Raw genomic sequence first — 15,965 nt, 5'->3', positions numbered from 1 at the left:
GTTTTGGGCTAGTTGAAGGGTTGCCCAACATGGGGCATGGTCAGAAAGGGATCTAGTGTTGTAACCTGAGCCTGTTAGTCGGGGGGTTAGTGTGTCAGAGATTAGGATAAGGTCTATTCGGGACATGGAGGAGTGGGTTGCCGAGAAGCATGAATATATCTGATCATGGGGGTGTTTGTATCTCCATGCGTCAGTCAATGAAAATTCTTTTAGCGTGCGTCCTAGTCTAGTGGTGTCAGGGAGATGGGCATTCTGGCTTGATTGTATTCTATCCATCTGGGGGTTCAAAACCATATTGAAATCTCCCAACCAGATTGCTGGTATGTTGGGGTGCTGTGTCATGTAAAGTAAGCCTTCTGTGATTAGATTGGATTTGTATGGCGGGGGTATGTAGAATGCTAAAATCAAATATTGCGAGCCACATAGTGTGCAGTGTATGAAGATAAAGCTGCCTTGGGGGTCTGTACGCACCGAGATGATTGCAAAAGGGGTAGTTTTAGCAATGAGAACTGAAACCCCCCGAGAGTATGGAGAGTGGGTGGCATGGAACGCCCATCCTATCCAGGGCCGCTTCAGCGCAAGCTGGAGTTGTCCTGTAACGTGTGTCTCGACTAATACAGTTATATCTGCACGGTATGTTTTGAGGCAGGTAAAAATTGCCGTGCGTTTTAGTTTGTCTCTGATCCCTCGGACATTCCAGGTGAGGAATTTTAAGTTAGCCATACTTGAGGCACAGCAATTTTATAGAGAGAATATGAGCAAGATGTCTATTCGGGACCCATGCCGACCCTCTCCACACTAATACAAATGTACCTCCGCTTCTTCCTTTCCCGAAATAACATGTACATACGTTCATTTCAATGCATTGCAAATTATTATATATGTTCTTTATCTTAACATTAACCATAACATTTTCCCCTCCCACCCTCCCTGCCCTCAGTCGCCCAAACTTGACTGGGGCATATATCCCAAAACTTGTGCTATGTTTCACATTGAACATACCGGCAGTGACGGTAGCCTATTTGGCAGCGCCAGTGGCGGAACAACAATCTCCCAAAGGGGGGCGAACAAATACTGGGTAACAGTCCAGCGATGAAGCAAACACTGTAGGGGTTAGCAGTTAGTGCGGGAATCTCCCAGATCTGAATCTGTACTCCGCCGCAGCTTCTAGTAGATAGGGATGGGCAAAGTCTATAGCAGGTACCGCATATATGTTAAGATTCTAGACTGATGACATTTCCCATATTCCGGTTTGGAGCAGTTAGTAACGTGGTGAGGGTTCAGGGAAAGTAAAATAAGAAAACTGGTCAAATGACACAAGAGGAGCGACTGCTCAAAACAGAAATGGAAGGTATGAGGGCAGTTTTAGGAGGATTTATGGGCTACGTGGGGTGGGTCACTTACATTTCGCACAGCCTTGAAGGCTCTTTGGTATCTTCAAGAAGTTGCCAAGTAATGAGTAGGGTCGCTTGCGACCAGGTTCAGGAGCATGCCGTGTAGTTATCAGTAACTCTCCAGTGGCATATAGTTTGGGATCACTGTAGGCACATCTATGGCCGTATGTTATGGCAGTCATAAAGGGTGGTGCATAGGGGGAGTTGTAGAGTAACACTCACGTATTATTGCCAGGCAAAGTGTGGTTTATGCAGGTCGGTTCTTTTGTGCGTCTTGTTGGTCCAGCCACGCTGAGGCCAGAGTTGGGTCTTCAAAAAAATGTACTCGATCTTCACCGACAATTCGAAGGCGGGCTGGGAACAGCATTGCATACTTAATGTGGTGTGCTCTCAGACGGCGTTTGACTTCAGTGAATCGCGCTCTTTGTCGTTGGACCTCCGCCGAGAAGTCCGGAAACGCTGAGATGGATCCGGATTGAAATGGGATGTTTCCCTTCAGTCTGGCTAGGCGTAGGACCGCGTCTCGGTCCCTGAAGTTTAATAATTTTGCAATGAAAGTTCGTGGGGGCGCCCCTTCAGGCGGGCGCCGAGCCGGCATGCGGTGGGCGCGCTCCACTACAAATGTTGCCGAGAAGGCCTCTCTGCCATATGTAGCAATCAAAAGCTGCTCAAGAAAGGTGGCTGGATCAGTACCCTCAGAACCCTCCGGTAGTCCAATAAACCGGAGGTTGGACCTGCGGGTCCGGTTCTCCAAGTCGTCATGCTTTTGTGCTAACTGTTGCAACTGGCGCTGCAGGTCTTCTTGTGAGTGCTGCATAGGGTATAGTGTGTCCTCTGCCCGCCCGAGCCTAGTCTCAGCTTCAGTGACCCGTTCCCTGAGTTTGGTCATGTCATGCCTTATGAGTGAAATGTCCATTTTTACCTCCTCTATCTTGGATGTCAGAGTGGATTGGCATAGGGATATTGCTTCCAATACCTTAGCAGTGCCGTCCGGCTCTTGAGCTGCAGGGGAAGCCGCGTGTGCTGCTGGCGCGGTGCCATCTTGTCCCTCAGAGTCCCGCTCCGTCCTCCGGTACCGCTCCAGCGAGGAAGAGGCAGCGGTATTCCGTCTCGGCGGAGACATAGTGTACCCGGGTTGGTGTGCCAGCTCCCAAGGGGTTTAGTATTCGATTGCAGTGTTTCTGAGGCAAAGGATGTAAGTAGAAGGATCTGCTGCGAGCGGAGCTTCAGTCACACACGTCTGCTCACATCGCTGTCCAGGCCACGCCCCCCCCCCCCCCCCGTTTTTGAGAATTTAAAAAAAAAAAAAAATCTTTATATAGCTCATATTCCCCCCAAAAAACAAAAATTTGACACGTTGCTTGGGCAAATGTATAAATTTATCTCCTTTGAACAGATATCATTTTAAATCACCAAATATACTTCTGTCTATTCACTGAAGAACTCAGCAGAACTTCATGATAGATGGGTTTGAGGTCGCCACTTGCAGGAACAGGACGCTAGGCACAACTAAACTAAAGTAAAAATATTCCCAGGGGGTGGCCCTCTGGTAGTGGACAGAGCGGGACCTCAGGTAAGCATTAGGGCGGCTGCTGCACACACAAGGCTTTTTAATCTTAATGCATAAAATTAAAAAAGCTTCTGCCTTTACAAACCCTTTAAGGTTTATGTAAACAGTAACAATACATTTTTATTTTGGTCTGTCAAATATGCCATTGAAAGCATTTGATTATAACTGTTCAGCAAAACAAAAAAATAGCTGTTCATCCAGTTGCAAATCTTGTGAGCTGATAACAGTCCCAGAGGCAGATCGTACAAGAAGTTATCGGTTAGCATCGTTCCCTGCTATCTCTGAGGACTACAAAGCACCTCCTCCTATTATGGAAAAGAGATGGAGGTGTTATGTAGTCCATACACACTCTCCAGTGTTATATACAAGGGAAAGTATTATATGCTTAAAGTGAATGTAAACCCTTTTTTTTTTTTTTTTTAATTCAAAATAACAAACATGTCTTAACTCCACTGTGCAGCTTGTTTTGCACAGAGTGCCCCCGATCATCCTCTTCTGGGGTCCCCCGGCGGCGCTGGTAGCTCCTCTCCGCATCAGATAACCCCCTAGGAGAAGCGCTCTCCTGGGGGGGTTACCTTGCGGGTGCTTTCCGAGTCCAGCATTCAGCGTCCATAGACACGAATGCCGGACTCGGCCCCGCCCCCGCGTCATTGGATTTGATTGACAGCAGCGGGAGCCAATGGCTGTGCTGCTATCAATATATTCAATCAAGACCCCATGCAGAGAGGAACACCGCATCTCCACTGAGGGAACAATAGGGCTCAGGTAAGTAAAAGGGGAGGGCCGGTCACTGCCAAGTGTTTTTTCACCTTAATGCATTGGTTGCATTAAGGTGAAAAAAAAAACAAGGGTTTACAACCCCTTGTGTGAATTTGCTTATGAAATTTGCTTACGAAACGTCGCATAGGGCTGAGCGACGTGATCGCGTCCCCTCCCACCGATGTTGTGATACCATCAGGACGGGCTGTCTGTGAGCATCCGGCCGGTGCTCCAGACTTTTTCCAAGAGCGCTTATTTCCGATTTTACATGTGAGTGTATACTTTATTTGTTTTTAATAAAGCCTTAAGATTTTACACTATTGGAGCCCCCCTTCTTTTCCATACATGGTTATATCACTCTGCTAAGAGCCCGATTTTCCGTTGATCCATCTTGGCTTTATGGTGGTCCGGAGCAATAAGATCCAACAGCTCACTCAGACCCTCTGTAACGGGGGGCCATGGGTCTCTGGTAAGCGGCCAGTCACTCTACATATGGTGGTGGACCCAAGCACTTGTGTTCTCATACAACAGGACCTTCACTTCATTTAATATAATACTCGGGTGTTCACATATGGACTCACACTAATTTTTCTTTATTGCTGCACATTAGACTGTAGCTTTGATGCTAGTCTTATTATTTTTTTATTGCACATGCTTATCTATATGATATACGATCATACATATATTTGGATTCAGTCTAAAGGCGATGTCTTATCACTTTTATACATATTTGTTTGTCACTAGCGCGATTCAAGAGTTTTATAATCATCCATGTTGTGTGTTTGTGTCACATATAGGAATTCGCAGCTCTTATCATTTATAATTTTTCATTTATTTGCTATTTCTACTCGATTTTTTGACTACTTATTCTCACTGATGCGCAGTTAATCCCTCCCCTATTTTTTTCTAACCCCTTTTAATCACCTTTCAAATTTAAATGATTCCTATAGATGGCTTTTGTTATGGGTCTTCCCAAACTTAGAACTGGTTTTCTAGAAAGAAGAGTTCTCACCTCAGCAGCTATGGCCCTCTGTCTGGTCTCCTCCCATTCCTCCTCACACTTCTTTACATGCTTCTCCAGCGTTGCTTTTTCTTTATCAAATTTACTGTAACTAAATACACAGACATATATTCAGCTATACGGGAAACTTAGCAGCTAATGTACACAGAATAATAAATTATTAAATACTGTTGATAAAAAAACAAAAACAAACACACAACTTAGGATATTATATAAGAAAATAGCAATTGCTGTGGACTTTGATTAAAGGTTATACTACAAATGGAAGTACAGATTGTAAAAACTTTTCCCCTTGCCACACACATTTGGGCAATTCAAACTTAGCATGTGATGTTAAAAGTGGAAACTACAGTCAAAATGATCCAATAAATCCAGATCAATAGGCAGCTGAAGTTATTTCCAAATCCAGAAATTTCGTGTAGCTGTCATGTTTAGTCCAACTCAAGCCCTTTTCCCAAATCTCCTACTGGTCAATGAGGCTACTCATCATATTAACCACTTGCCTACAGGGCACTTACACCCCCTTCCTGCCCAGGCCATTTTTCAGCTTTCAGCGTTGTCGCACTTTGAATGACAATTGCGCGGTCATGCTACACTGTACCCAAACAAATTTTTTATCATTTTCTTCACACAAATAGAGCTTTCTTTTGGTGGTATTTAATCACTGCTGGGTTTTTTATTTTTTAGACCAAAAATTAAAAAAAAAAAAAAGTTTACTTTTTTTCTGTCAGTAAATTTTGTAACCAAGTAATTTTTCGCCTTCACTGATGTGCGCTGATGAGGCGGCACAGATAGGCTGAACTGGTGGGCATTGATGAGGTGGCACTTATGGGCACTGATGAGGCAGCACTGATGAGGAGGCACTAATATGCTGCACTTATGGACACAAATATGTGGAACTGATGAATACTGATAGGCGGCACTGGTAGGCGGCGCGGATAGGCGGTACTGATGGGCAGAACTGACTGGCATCGCTAATGGGCACTGATTGCTGCCACTGGTGGGCACTGATTGCTGGCATTGGTGGGCAATGATTTGTGACACTATATTGCAATCAGGGCATTGATAATCAGTGCCCCGATTATATTCCTAGATATCCCCCTGCATGGAGATGCCGCTGATCGTCTCTCCTCGCCACACACACTGTCAGTGTGAGGCGAGGAGAGCCGATTACTGGCATCTCCGTGTTTACATGTGACCGGCTGTGATTGGACACAGCCGATCACATGGTTAAAGAGCCGCGGATGCGGCTCTTTACAGAGATCGGGGTCGCGCCGTGTCCTAGCAGCACGGCCGCGATCTCCGCAGGCGCGCGAGAGCGGCCGTTCTGAGACGCCGTCATATGACGGCGTCCCAGAATGAGAGCCGCACCACCCCGTCATCATTTGACGGTGGGCGGACGGCAAGCGGTTAAAGGGCCAAAAGAGGCTTTGGATGCTGGGAGGTGCTGGGGGCAGTGCCATGCATCGTCCAGATATGTGCACATTGTCAGCTGTCCATATATATCTGGACCTACTGATCATTTTGGTGTAAACATATAGTCCCTTGAAAAAGTATTTATACCCCTAGAAATTTTCTACAACCAAAAACTTAAATGTATTTTATTGGGATTTTATGTGATAGACCAACACAAAGTGGCACATAATTGTAAAGTGAAAGGGAAATGATAAATGGTTTTCAAAAGTTTTACAAATAAATATGTGAAAAGTGTGGCGTCCATTTGTATTCAGCCCCCCGGAGTCAATACTTTGTAGAACCTCCTTTTGCTGCAATTACATCTGCAAGTCTTTTTTGGGGATGTCTCTACCAGCTTTGCACATCTAGAGAGTGAAATGTTTTCCTATTCTTCTTTGCAAAATAGCTCAAGCTCTGTCAGATTGGATGGAGAACGTCTGCGAGCAGCAATTTTCAATTGGATTTAGGTCTGGACTTTGACTGGGCCATTCTAACACATGAATATGCTTTGATCAAAACAATTCCATTGTAGCTCTGGCTGTATGTTTAGGGTCGTTGTCCTGCTGGAAGGTGAACCTCCTCCCCAATCTCAGGTCTTTGTGGGGTACAAACACATAACAAAAGTCATAACAAAAACCACTTACTGTATCTTAGCAAAATCCTTTATATATGCTTCATACTGCTTTTTCTTTTCTTCAATGCTTCTAGAACACCTTTGAGGGGAGAAATAAAAGAAAAATCCTGTTAATTATAAAACGTAAACTCATGAAGGCAGAGAAAAGCAAGCAAAAAAACTGATGCAGGAAAATGGCAATTGAACATATGATCGAACAAAATTTCAATTGGACTACACTGATGTTGCAGAGGTCAGCGCCTAAGTAATTAGACAAGCTCATAAACAAATTGATATGCATTTGTACTGATATCATAAGATAGGCTCTACAATAAATTTCTACACCGCTGGGCACATTAATAAATCAGACCATTACTGAAGAATTTTGAATATTTTTGGCAGCTCTAAAGAAAATCACTGGCAGCTGTGGTTTGATAAGGTGATTTTTAATAACACTATCACACCGCGGCTTTTGTACCAACTATATTGTGTTTAGGTATTTTGTGTATATCGTGTTTAGGTATTTTGGTCTTTAATCTAGTTTTAGTGAAAATAAATTTTTTTTTTACTGCAAACAGAAACCTTCAGGGCACATTATTATGAAGTTAAACTTAACCGCTTCCAGGCCAGCTGTCGCAGTTATACTGTGGCAGGTTGGCACCCCTGGGCGAGCGGTCATAGCTGTACGTCGGCTCCTTAAGACGCTGTAGGAGGCACGCCCTGCAGTGTGTCTCCGGAGCCGATGCGAGCGCCTGGCAGTCGCGATTACCACCGGGCACCCGCGATCACTTGTGACAGAGCGAGAACCAGGATTTGTATGTTTACTAAGTATGAACACCGATTGGTCTCCTCCCCTTAGTCAGTCCCACCAGCCCAGAACACACCTAGGGAACACAGTTAACCCCTTGATCGCCCCCTAGTGTTAACCCCTATTTTGTAGACGCTATAACTTTTGTGTAAACCAATCAATATACACTTTTTGTGACTTTTTTTACCAAAAATATGAAAATACATATCGGCCTAAACTGAGGGAAATTTTTTTTTTTTTTTAAATTGTATATTTCTTTTAGCAAAAAGTAAAAGATAGTGTTTTTTTCAAAATTGTCGCTCTTCTTTTGTTTATAGCGCAAAAAAAAAAAACGCAGAGGTGATCAAATACCACCAAAAGAAAGCTCTATTTGTGGGGGAAAAAAAAAAGGACGTAAATTTTGTTTGGGTACAGCATCGCATGACCGCGCAATTGTCAGTTAAAGCGACGCAGTGCCAAATTGCAAAAAATGGCCTAGTCAGGAAGGGGGCAAATACTTCCAGGGCTGAAGTGGGTAAACAATGGCTCTAAATCTAAGTGTGTGTGTGTTAAGTTAAATTATACAATTCTGAATGCATTTTCTGTTTAATTTCATTTCATTACTATCACAAGGGGACTCCTAAGTCACTGATGTGACTGTACACAAGAAGTCACAGGTTACTCTTTATGGAGACATCAGAGCTATAATGCAATCCTGATGCCTCTAGACCATACAGATCAGGGACACGGAGTCCTAGATCTACTGCCAGGGATTCGAAGTTCTGAATCCAGAATTAGTCAGGCATGAGCACATTTCTGGGTTCATTAAGTCTTTGTCCTTGTGTTCTCCATCCTGAATGCCCCATCAGAGGCCCTTTCTCACACACAGAAGCTGGGTGAGCCTAGGTACTATAAAGAGAGATCAGGAGGTGAAGATGTGCAGAAGACAAGTGGCCGTCAAAAACAGCTGGGCAGATTTCTTTATTAAAAAACCCTTATGAGAACACTAGAATAAATAGACGAAAAATAGTTGAGATTACATGCCACACCGATAAATAGTGTGATTTTCCAATTCTGATTATGTACAGATAAGTAAATGCCAAGTCCTCACCTGTCACTGGCATCTGTTGTCATCTTAATGTTATTTTTAAGAGCCTTAATCTTCTCCTGGTTTTCCTTCTTCTCTTGATGCCATTTCTTGGCCTTATTTTCTTGATCTTGCTGAAGCGCATTCAGGTCTAGTTTTGCAATCTGCAGGAGGAAAACAAGTATTGGGAATGAAAACTGGTAAGATACAGGTAAGAAGGCAATTACAGAACTTTATATGTACAACCGTCCACAGCAGGCTGCTCAGAACATGAAGTTCCCCAGGCCAACTCATCATTGGGAGCTGTGAGAAGATATGCAGTTGAAGGATAGGTTGACCTTCTGAACATCTTATATGTTACACTCGCATTTAGGGTGCAACATACAACATGCTCCAGAACACAACCCACCCCCCTCCATTACAGAAAGCGGTGATTCCTCTCCCCCGTAGCCACGGTCACATTTAACCACTTCGCATCCAGGCCATTTCTGACACTTCGCTCCTACATGTCAAAAATCATCATTTCTTTGCTATAAAATTAGATAGAACCCCCAAACATTATATATGTTTTTTTAGCAGAGACCCTAGAGAATACAATGGCAGTCATTGCAACTTTTTATCTTGCACGGTATTTGCGCAGCAATTTTTCAAACGCGTTTTTTTTGAAAAAAAAACAGTTTCATGCTTTAAAAAAAAACAAAACAGCAAAGTTAGCCAAATTGTTTTGCATTGTGTGAAAGATGAAGTTATGCCGAGTAAATAGATACCTAACATGTCACGCTTCAAAATTGCACACGCTCGTGGAATGGCGCCAAACTTTGGTACTTAAAAATCCCCATAGGCGACGCTTTAACATTTTTTACTGGTTACATGTTTTGAGTTACAGAGGAGGTCTAGGGCCAAAATTATTGCTCTCACTCTAACGTTCGCGGCGATACCTCACATGTGTGGTTTGAACACCGTTTTCATATGTGGGCGGGACTTACGTATGCGTTCGCTTCTGCGTGCGAGCTCACGGGGACAGGGGCGCTTTAAAAATTTTTTTTTTTTTTTTTATTGTTAATTTTACTTAAAAATTTTTATTTTTACACTTTAAAAAAAATTTTTTTTTTTTTGATCACTTTTATTCCTATTACAAGGAATGTAAACATCCCTTGTAATAGGAATATGACACGATCAGTCCTCTTTACAGTGAGATATGGGGTCAATAAGACCCCACATCTCACCTCTAGGCTGGGAAGCCTAAAATCAAAAAAAAAAAAAAATAAAACGATCGCCGCTTCACAGCTAAAGCGGCGCCGTTTTTTTGAATGCAGAGGCCGGGCGTGACGTCATAACATCGCGCCCGGCCTCCGAACGATCATAGAGACTCCGGCGACCATCTGGTCCGCCGGAAATCTCTATGGTGAACATCCGGCGCCGGCGGATCCGCTATCCGACTCACCGATCGCTGAGGTGAGTCGGTAGTAGCACCGGAGGGCGGCGGGAGGGGGGGGACGTCCCCTCCCGCCGCCCGTAAGAATGATCAAGCGGCGGAACAGCCGCTATGATCGTTCTTATGGTGTACGGAATCGCCGGCTGAAAATGCCGGTATCTGAATGATGTCTGTAGCCTCAGACATCATTCAGATATAAGCCCCGAAAGTCGAGGACGTCATATGACGTCCTCCGGATGTCAAGCGGTTAAATATGGTGCAAAGGTGCAGGGCTCTGCTCATACAACTGCAGTATTCATTAACAGAGATCTGCAAATGAATAAACCAGTCCCGTCTTGTAGTTCTCAATGGACTACGAATGCGATGATCAGTGAATTTAAAGTGATTGTAAAGTGTTTTTTTTTTTTTTAACAACAAACATGTTATACTTACCTCCTCTGTGCAGTTGGTTTTGCACAGAGCAGCCCGGAACCTCCACTTCTTGGGTCCCTCTTTGCTGCTCCTGGCCCCTCCCTTCTATTGAGTGCCCCCAGAGTCAGCAGCTTCCTATGGGGGCACTGGAGCCGAGTCACAGCTCCGTGTATCCATTCAGACACAGAGCCCCGCCCCGGCCCCGCCCCCTCTCTTCCCTGATTGGCTTCATCCTTCACCCATAGTCCGTTAAATTCTAAATCATGCCAACACGTATTTGTTAGTTTTGGACAAAGTTGGGGCTCATTGACACAGGGGCAGAGCCCCGCACAGCTTAGAGAGCTGTTTGTTTGTCTTTAGGGACCAACGTGGAATTGTGTACTAGTCCCATTTGCTTTCAATTAAAATTACACATGCCATTTTATGTTTTTGTGCGATTCCAGCAAAAAATAAAAAAAAATGAAAAACACTCAGATACCTTACTATACTCTACAGTCATCTTTATCTCCGCTTCTAGGGAAACAATCTCCTCTTGAAAGCGGCTCTTCAAGCTCTCGTATTTCTCAGTTGCTTCTTTGAGTTGCTCTATTAGTGCTGTCTGCTCCTTTTCCATACGCAAAATATCCCCCTGAAATAAGAACTCACAACCATTGATATTAATCTGGAAGATTAGTAAATGCCAATGACTAGCTTTCTGCCAGTGTCACACAGCGGTGGGTGACGTCTCAATGGCACAAGTTTACATTAAACATACGATCTCATATTGTACATGGGTTTCTGTGAAGCAAGAAAATTAATTCTGCAGGCAAGTTGTCCCAGAGTCAAAGTACTGCATATGTGCCTTGCCGCAGATAGAAAACATCTAGTGATTAATCACTAGATTAGTACTGTAGACTTGGATGCTGGGACCCTGCAACAGAAAGACACATCGAGATTTGCAAAGAGCAGAAACACGTACCAGCGAATTGTATCACACTTTTTTTTTGAAGTGACAGAAAGAGAATCTCTCTTTGTTCAAGCATTTCCACTAATGGTTACTGACTTTATGGGTGTTAAAATAATACATCTTGGCTGCTGATATCTCCAGTGATGGGGCCTTCCTGTATTAGTGGACCTTTCTCACCCAATGGCACATACAGTACATCTGTAAAGTATTCACAGCGCTTCACTTTTTCCACATTTTATGTTACAGCCATATTCCAAAATGGATTAACCACTTACAGACCGAAAGATTTGGCTGCTTAATGACCAGGCCATTATTATTTGCGATACGGCACTGCGTTGCTGTAACTGAAAATTGCGTGGTCGTGCGACGCTGTACCCAAACAAAATTAGTTTGTTTAAAATCATTGCCAGTTTATTAAAAAAAGATCACCTGTACATAAGTATTCACAGCCTTTGCTCAATACTGTGTTGAATCACCTTTGGCACCAATTACAACCTCCAGTCTTTTTGAGTATGATGCTACAAGCTTGACACATATTTTTGGGCAGTTGCTCCCATCCGTCTTTGCAGGACCTCTCAAGGTCTATCAGGTTGGATGGGGAGCGTCGGTGTACAGCCATTTTCAGATCTCCCCAGAGATATTCAATCGGGTTCAAATCTGGGCTCTGCTGGGTCACTCAAGGACATTCACAGAGTTGTCCCGTAGCCACGCCTTTGTTTTCTTGGCTGTGTGCTTAGGGTCATTGTCCTGTTGGAAGATGAACCTTCGCCCAGTCTGAGATCCAGAGCGCTCTGGAGCAGGTTTTCATTAAAAATTTCTCTGTATATTGCTGCATTCATCTTTCCCTCAATCCTGACTAGTCTCCCAGTTCCTGCAGCTGAAAAACATCCCCACAGCATGATGCTGCCACCACCATGCTTCACGGTACTGGCCAGGTGATGAGTGGTGCCTGCTTTCCTCCAGACAGGACCCTTGCCATTCAGGCCAAAGTGTTCAATCTTTGTTTCATCAGACCAGAGAATTTTGTTTCTCATGGTCTGAGAGCCCTTCAGGTGCCTTTTGGCAAACTCGAGGCGGGCTGTCATGTGCCTTTTACTGAGGAGCGGCTTCCGTCTGGCCTCTCTACCACACAGGCCTGATTGGTGAACTGCTGCAGCAATGGCTGTTCTTCTGGAAGGTTCTCCTCTCCCCACAGAGAAAGGATGGAGCTCTTCCAGAGTGACCATCGGGTTCTTGGTCACCTCCCTGACTAAGGTCCTGCTCCTCCCCCGAATGCTCAGTTTGGCCAGGCGGCCCACTCTAGGAAGAGTCCTGGTGGTTCCAAACTTCTTTCATTTATGGATGATGGAGGACACTATGCTCACTGGGACCTTCAATGCTGCACATGTTTTTCTGTACCCTTCCCCAGATCTGTGCCTCCATACAATCCTGTCTCGGAGGTCTACAGACAATTTCTTGGACTTCATGGCTTGGTTTGTGCTCTGACATGCACTGTTAACTGTGGGGCCTTATATGGACAGGTGTGTGTCTTTCCAAATCATGTCCAATCAACTGAATTTACCACAGGTTGACGCCATTCAAGTTGTAGAAACATCTCAAGGATGATCAGTGGAAACAGGATGCACCTGAACTCAATTTTGAGTGTAATGGCAAAGGCTGTAAATACTTATGTACATGGGATTGTTTTTATTTTTAATAAATTTGCAAAAATGTCTAAGAAACTTCTTTCACGTTGTCATTATGGGGTATTGTTTGTAGAATTTTGATGCAAATAATGAATTTAATCCATTTTGGAATAAGGCTGTAACATAACAAAATGTGGAAAAAATGAAGCGCTGTGAATACTCTCCAGATGCACTATACTTAATTTTCAGAGTAATAGCTACAATTTTGCCTTTACATTGGGTTGATGATACATCTCTCTGTTTTTATAGCACCAAGGAGCAGAGGCCTGAGGACCACTGTCACATAATTCAATATTTTTATATTTAGACCTCTTTCACACTGAGGCATTTTTCAGGTGCTTATGGGCTAAAAATAGCGCCTGTAAAGCGCCTGAAAAGCGCCTCCACTGCAGTCCCAGTGTGAAAGCCAGAGTGCTTTCAGACTGGGGCGCTGCACTGGCAGGACGTTAAAAAAAAGTCCTGCAAGCAGCATCTTTGGAGTGGTGGAGGAACAGTGTATACACCGCTCCTCCACCGCTCCAAAGATGCTGCTTGCAGGACTTTTTATTAACGTTCTGCCAGTGCAGCGCCTCACATCGCTCCTGCCCATTGGAATGAATAGGCAGCGGCGCTACACGGTCGTATTTAACCCTTTATTCCGCCGCTAGCGGGGGTTAAAATCGCCCTGCTTGCGGCCGAAAAGCGCTGCTAAAATGACGGTAAAGAGCCACTAAAACTAGAGCCGTTTTACCGTCAACACCTGCATGCCCCAGTGTGAAAGCAGCCTTATGCTACAACTATGGATTTGGCTACACAGGGCAAAATGCACAGTGTGGTATGTTAGCTTCAAGCATCAGCAGGAGTATTTACTTGCAGGTTGCTTAAACTTGAGCTCCAAAAAAAAAAAAAAAAAAAAAAAAAAAAAGTATACCATACCTTTCCAACAACCCTGCCCTCTCGTCCCATCCCCAAAGGAGTATTCTGAAGGGGTCAAAAGGTCCTCATCTCCTAAAAATACCAGTGCTCATTTATCGATACGAACAAGCCACTCGGTGCATAAGCACGAGAAATAGGAGGTTCAATGATCCTGGGTATCATTCAACCTCAAAGAGGAGCATCATTGGCTGGAGGAACAAACCTTCTGCTAGGGAAAGCAGCAGATTAAAGAAAAATGTTTTTTTTTTCCTTTAATACTGCTGGAGAACGCTCAAATTTTTTAAAATTGGTGTTCTCCTTTAAGTGTCAGAGTAAAAAATGTAAGTGTCTCTTATGATAAGAGAGAGTCTCTAATCCTTCAAATGGAACCAAGCAAACAGGTAACTACTGGCTGAAATACGTAAAAATTCAAGTTAGACTTACCGGTAACTTGTTTTCCTTGAGTCTTTCAGGACAGCACTTGAGAGAGTGACTCCTCCCCTTGCCAACAGGAAACACCTCTTCCACCAAACTTTAAAAGGAGGCTCCTTTCCACACATTGTCAGTAGTAGTAGAGAACCTCCGGCCCCAAACTGGAACACATAATCGAGATATGATTAGTCACAGTATATATATGAAAAAACAATAGGGCGGGATGCTGCTGTCCTGAAAGACTCAAGGAAAACAAGTTACCGGTAAGTCTAACTTGAATTTTCCCTTATCGTCTTTCAGGACAGCACTTGAGAGGATAATAGAGACTTACCCCCCTAGGGAGGGACCACAGCCTGCAGAACCTTTCTGCCAAAAGCCTGATCACCTGCTGATAGGAGATCCAGTCTGTAATGACGGACAAACGTTAAGTAGCTTGACCACGTAGCCGCCTTACAAATCTGATCTGGGGTGGCACCAGCTCTTTCTGCCCATGTAGTGGCCTGGGCTCTTGTTGAATGAGCCCTAATTCCCAGCGGGGAAGATAAACCCATTTGAGAATAGGCTACAGAAATAGCTGTCTTAAGCCATCTAGCCAATGATGCTTTTGATGCTTGTTGGCCTTTCTTGTTTCCAGAGAAAAGAACAAATAATGAATCTGAAACTCTAAACCCTCCTGTTACTTCCAAATACTGTAATAGGATACGTCTTACGTCTAAATTGTGAAACTGCTCTTCCTTTGCACCCGAAGGGTTAGCAGAAAAGGTTGGTAGAGTAATCTCTTGAGACCTGTTACTAAAGCTTGCCACTTTTGGCAAAAACCCCGGATCTACTTTAAGGACAACTCTATCAGGAAAAACTGACAAAAAAGGCTCTTTTACTGATAGGGCGTGCAGTTCACTAATCCTTCTTGCTGAAGTAATTGCGACCAGAAAAATAGTCTTCAAAGTTAAATTCTTTAGGGATATGGCCTGTAAAGGCTCAAATGGTTCTTTTGCCAGAGCCTGCAGAACCACCGAGAGATCCCAATTTGGGAAATGCTTCACCGGTACCGGTCTCGACCTGGAAAGTGCTTTGAAAAATCTCATGATCAGAGTTTCTGAAGATAAGGATCTCTCCAGATAAACTCCCAAGGCAGCCACCTGCACCTTAAGAGTGCTGACCGCCAGATTCTTGTCTGCACCCTTTTGCAAAAATTCCAGCACTGAAACTAGGTCTTTAACCCCCCTATGTTCGGAATGACAGAAAGAAACATAGACTTTCCATACTTTGGCGTAAATATCCCTGGTTACCTTTTTCCTACTGGAAAGCAACGTAGCAGTTAAACGTTCTGAAAAGCCTTTGCTTCTCATTAATTGCTCCTCAGATACCAGGCAGTGAGCTTTAACCTGTCTACCCCTGGATGAAGCACTGGCCCCTGAATCAACAGATCCTGACTGAGCGGGAGATGCCAACATGGTTTGATTGCCAACTGCAGAA

General features: G+C 44.0%; 1 protein-coding gene across 4 annotated transcripts in view; it reads right to left on the bottom strand.

The window, feature by feature from the left end:
• TTC3 (tetratricopeptide repeat domain 3) overlaps positions 1–15,965 on the bottom strand; it is a 189,246-nt gene that overhangs the window by 19,149 nt on the left and 154,132 nt on the right. For all 4 annotated transcript variants that reach the window (XM_073617200.1, XM_073617202.1, XM_073617201.1 and 1 more), the window contains 4 exons: positions 11,011–11,160; positions 8,711–8,850; positions 6,844–6,912; positions 4,736–4,835 (listed from right to left, as the gene is read on the bottom strand). In XM_073617200.1, coding sequence (XP_073473301.1) covers positions 4,736–4,835; positions 6,844–6,912; positions 8,711–8,850; positions 11,011–11,160 — 459 coding nt within the window. The remainder of the gene's footprint in view (positions 1–4,735; positions 4,836–6,843; positions 6,913–8,710; positions 8,851–11,010; positions 11,161–15,965) is intronic.

The sequence above is a fragment of the Aquarana catesbeiana genome, linkage group LG02 (genome assembly GCF_042186555.1).
Source record: "Aquarana catesbeiana isolate 2022-GZ linkage group LG02, ASM4218655v1, whole genome shotgun sequence".
Taxonomy (NCBI): Eukaryota; Metazoa; Chordata; class Amphibia; order Anura; family Ranidae; genus Aquarana; species Aquarana catesbeiana.
The sequence above is the reverse complement of the archived record's forward strand: the minus strand, read 5'-3'. Positions and strand labels throughout refer to the sequence as shown.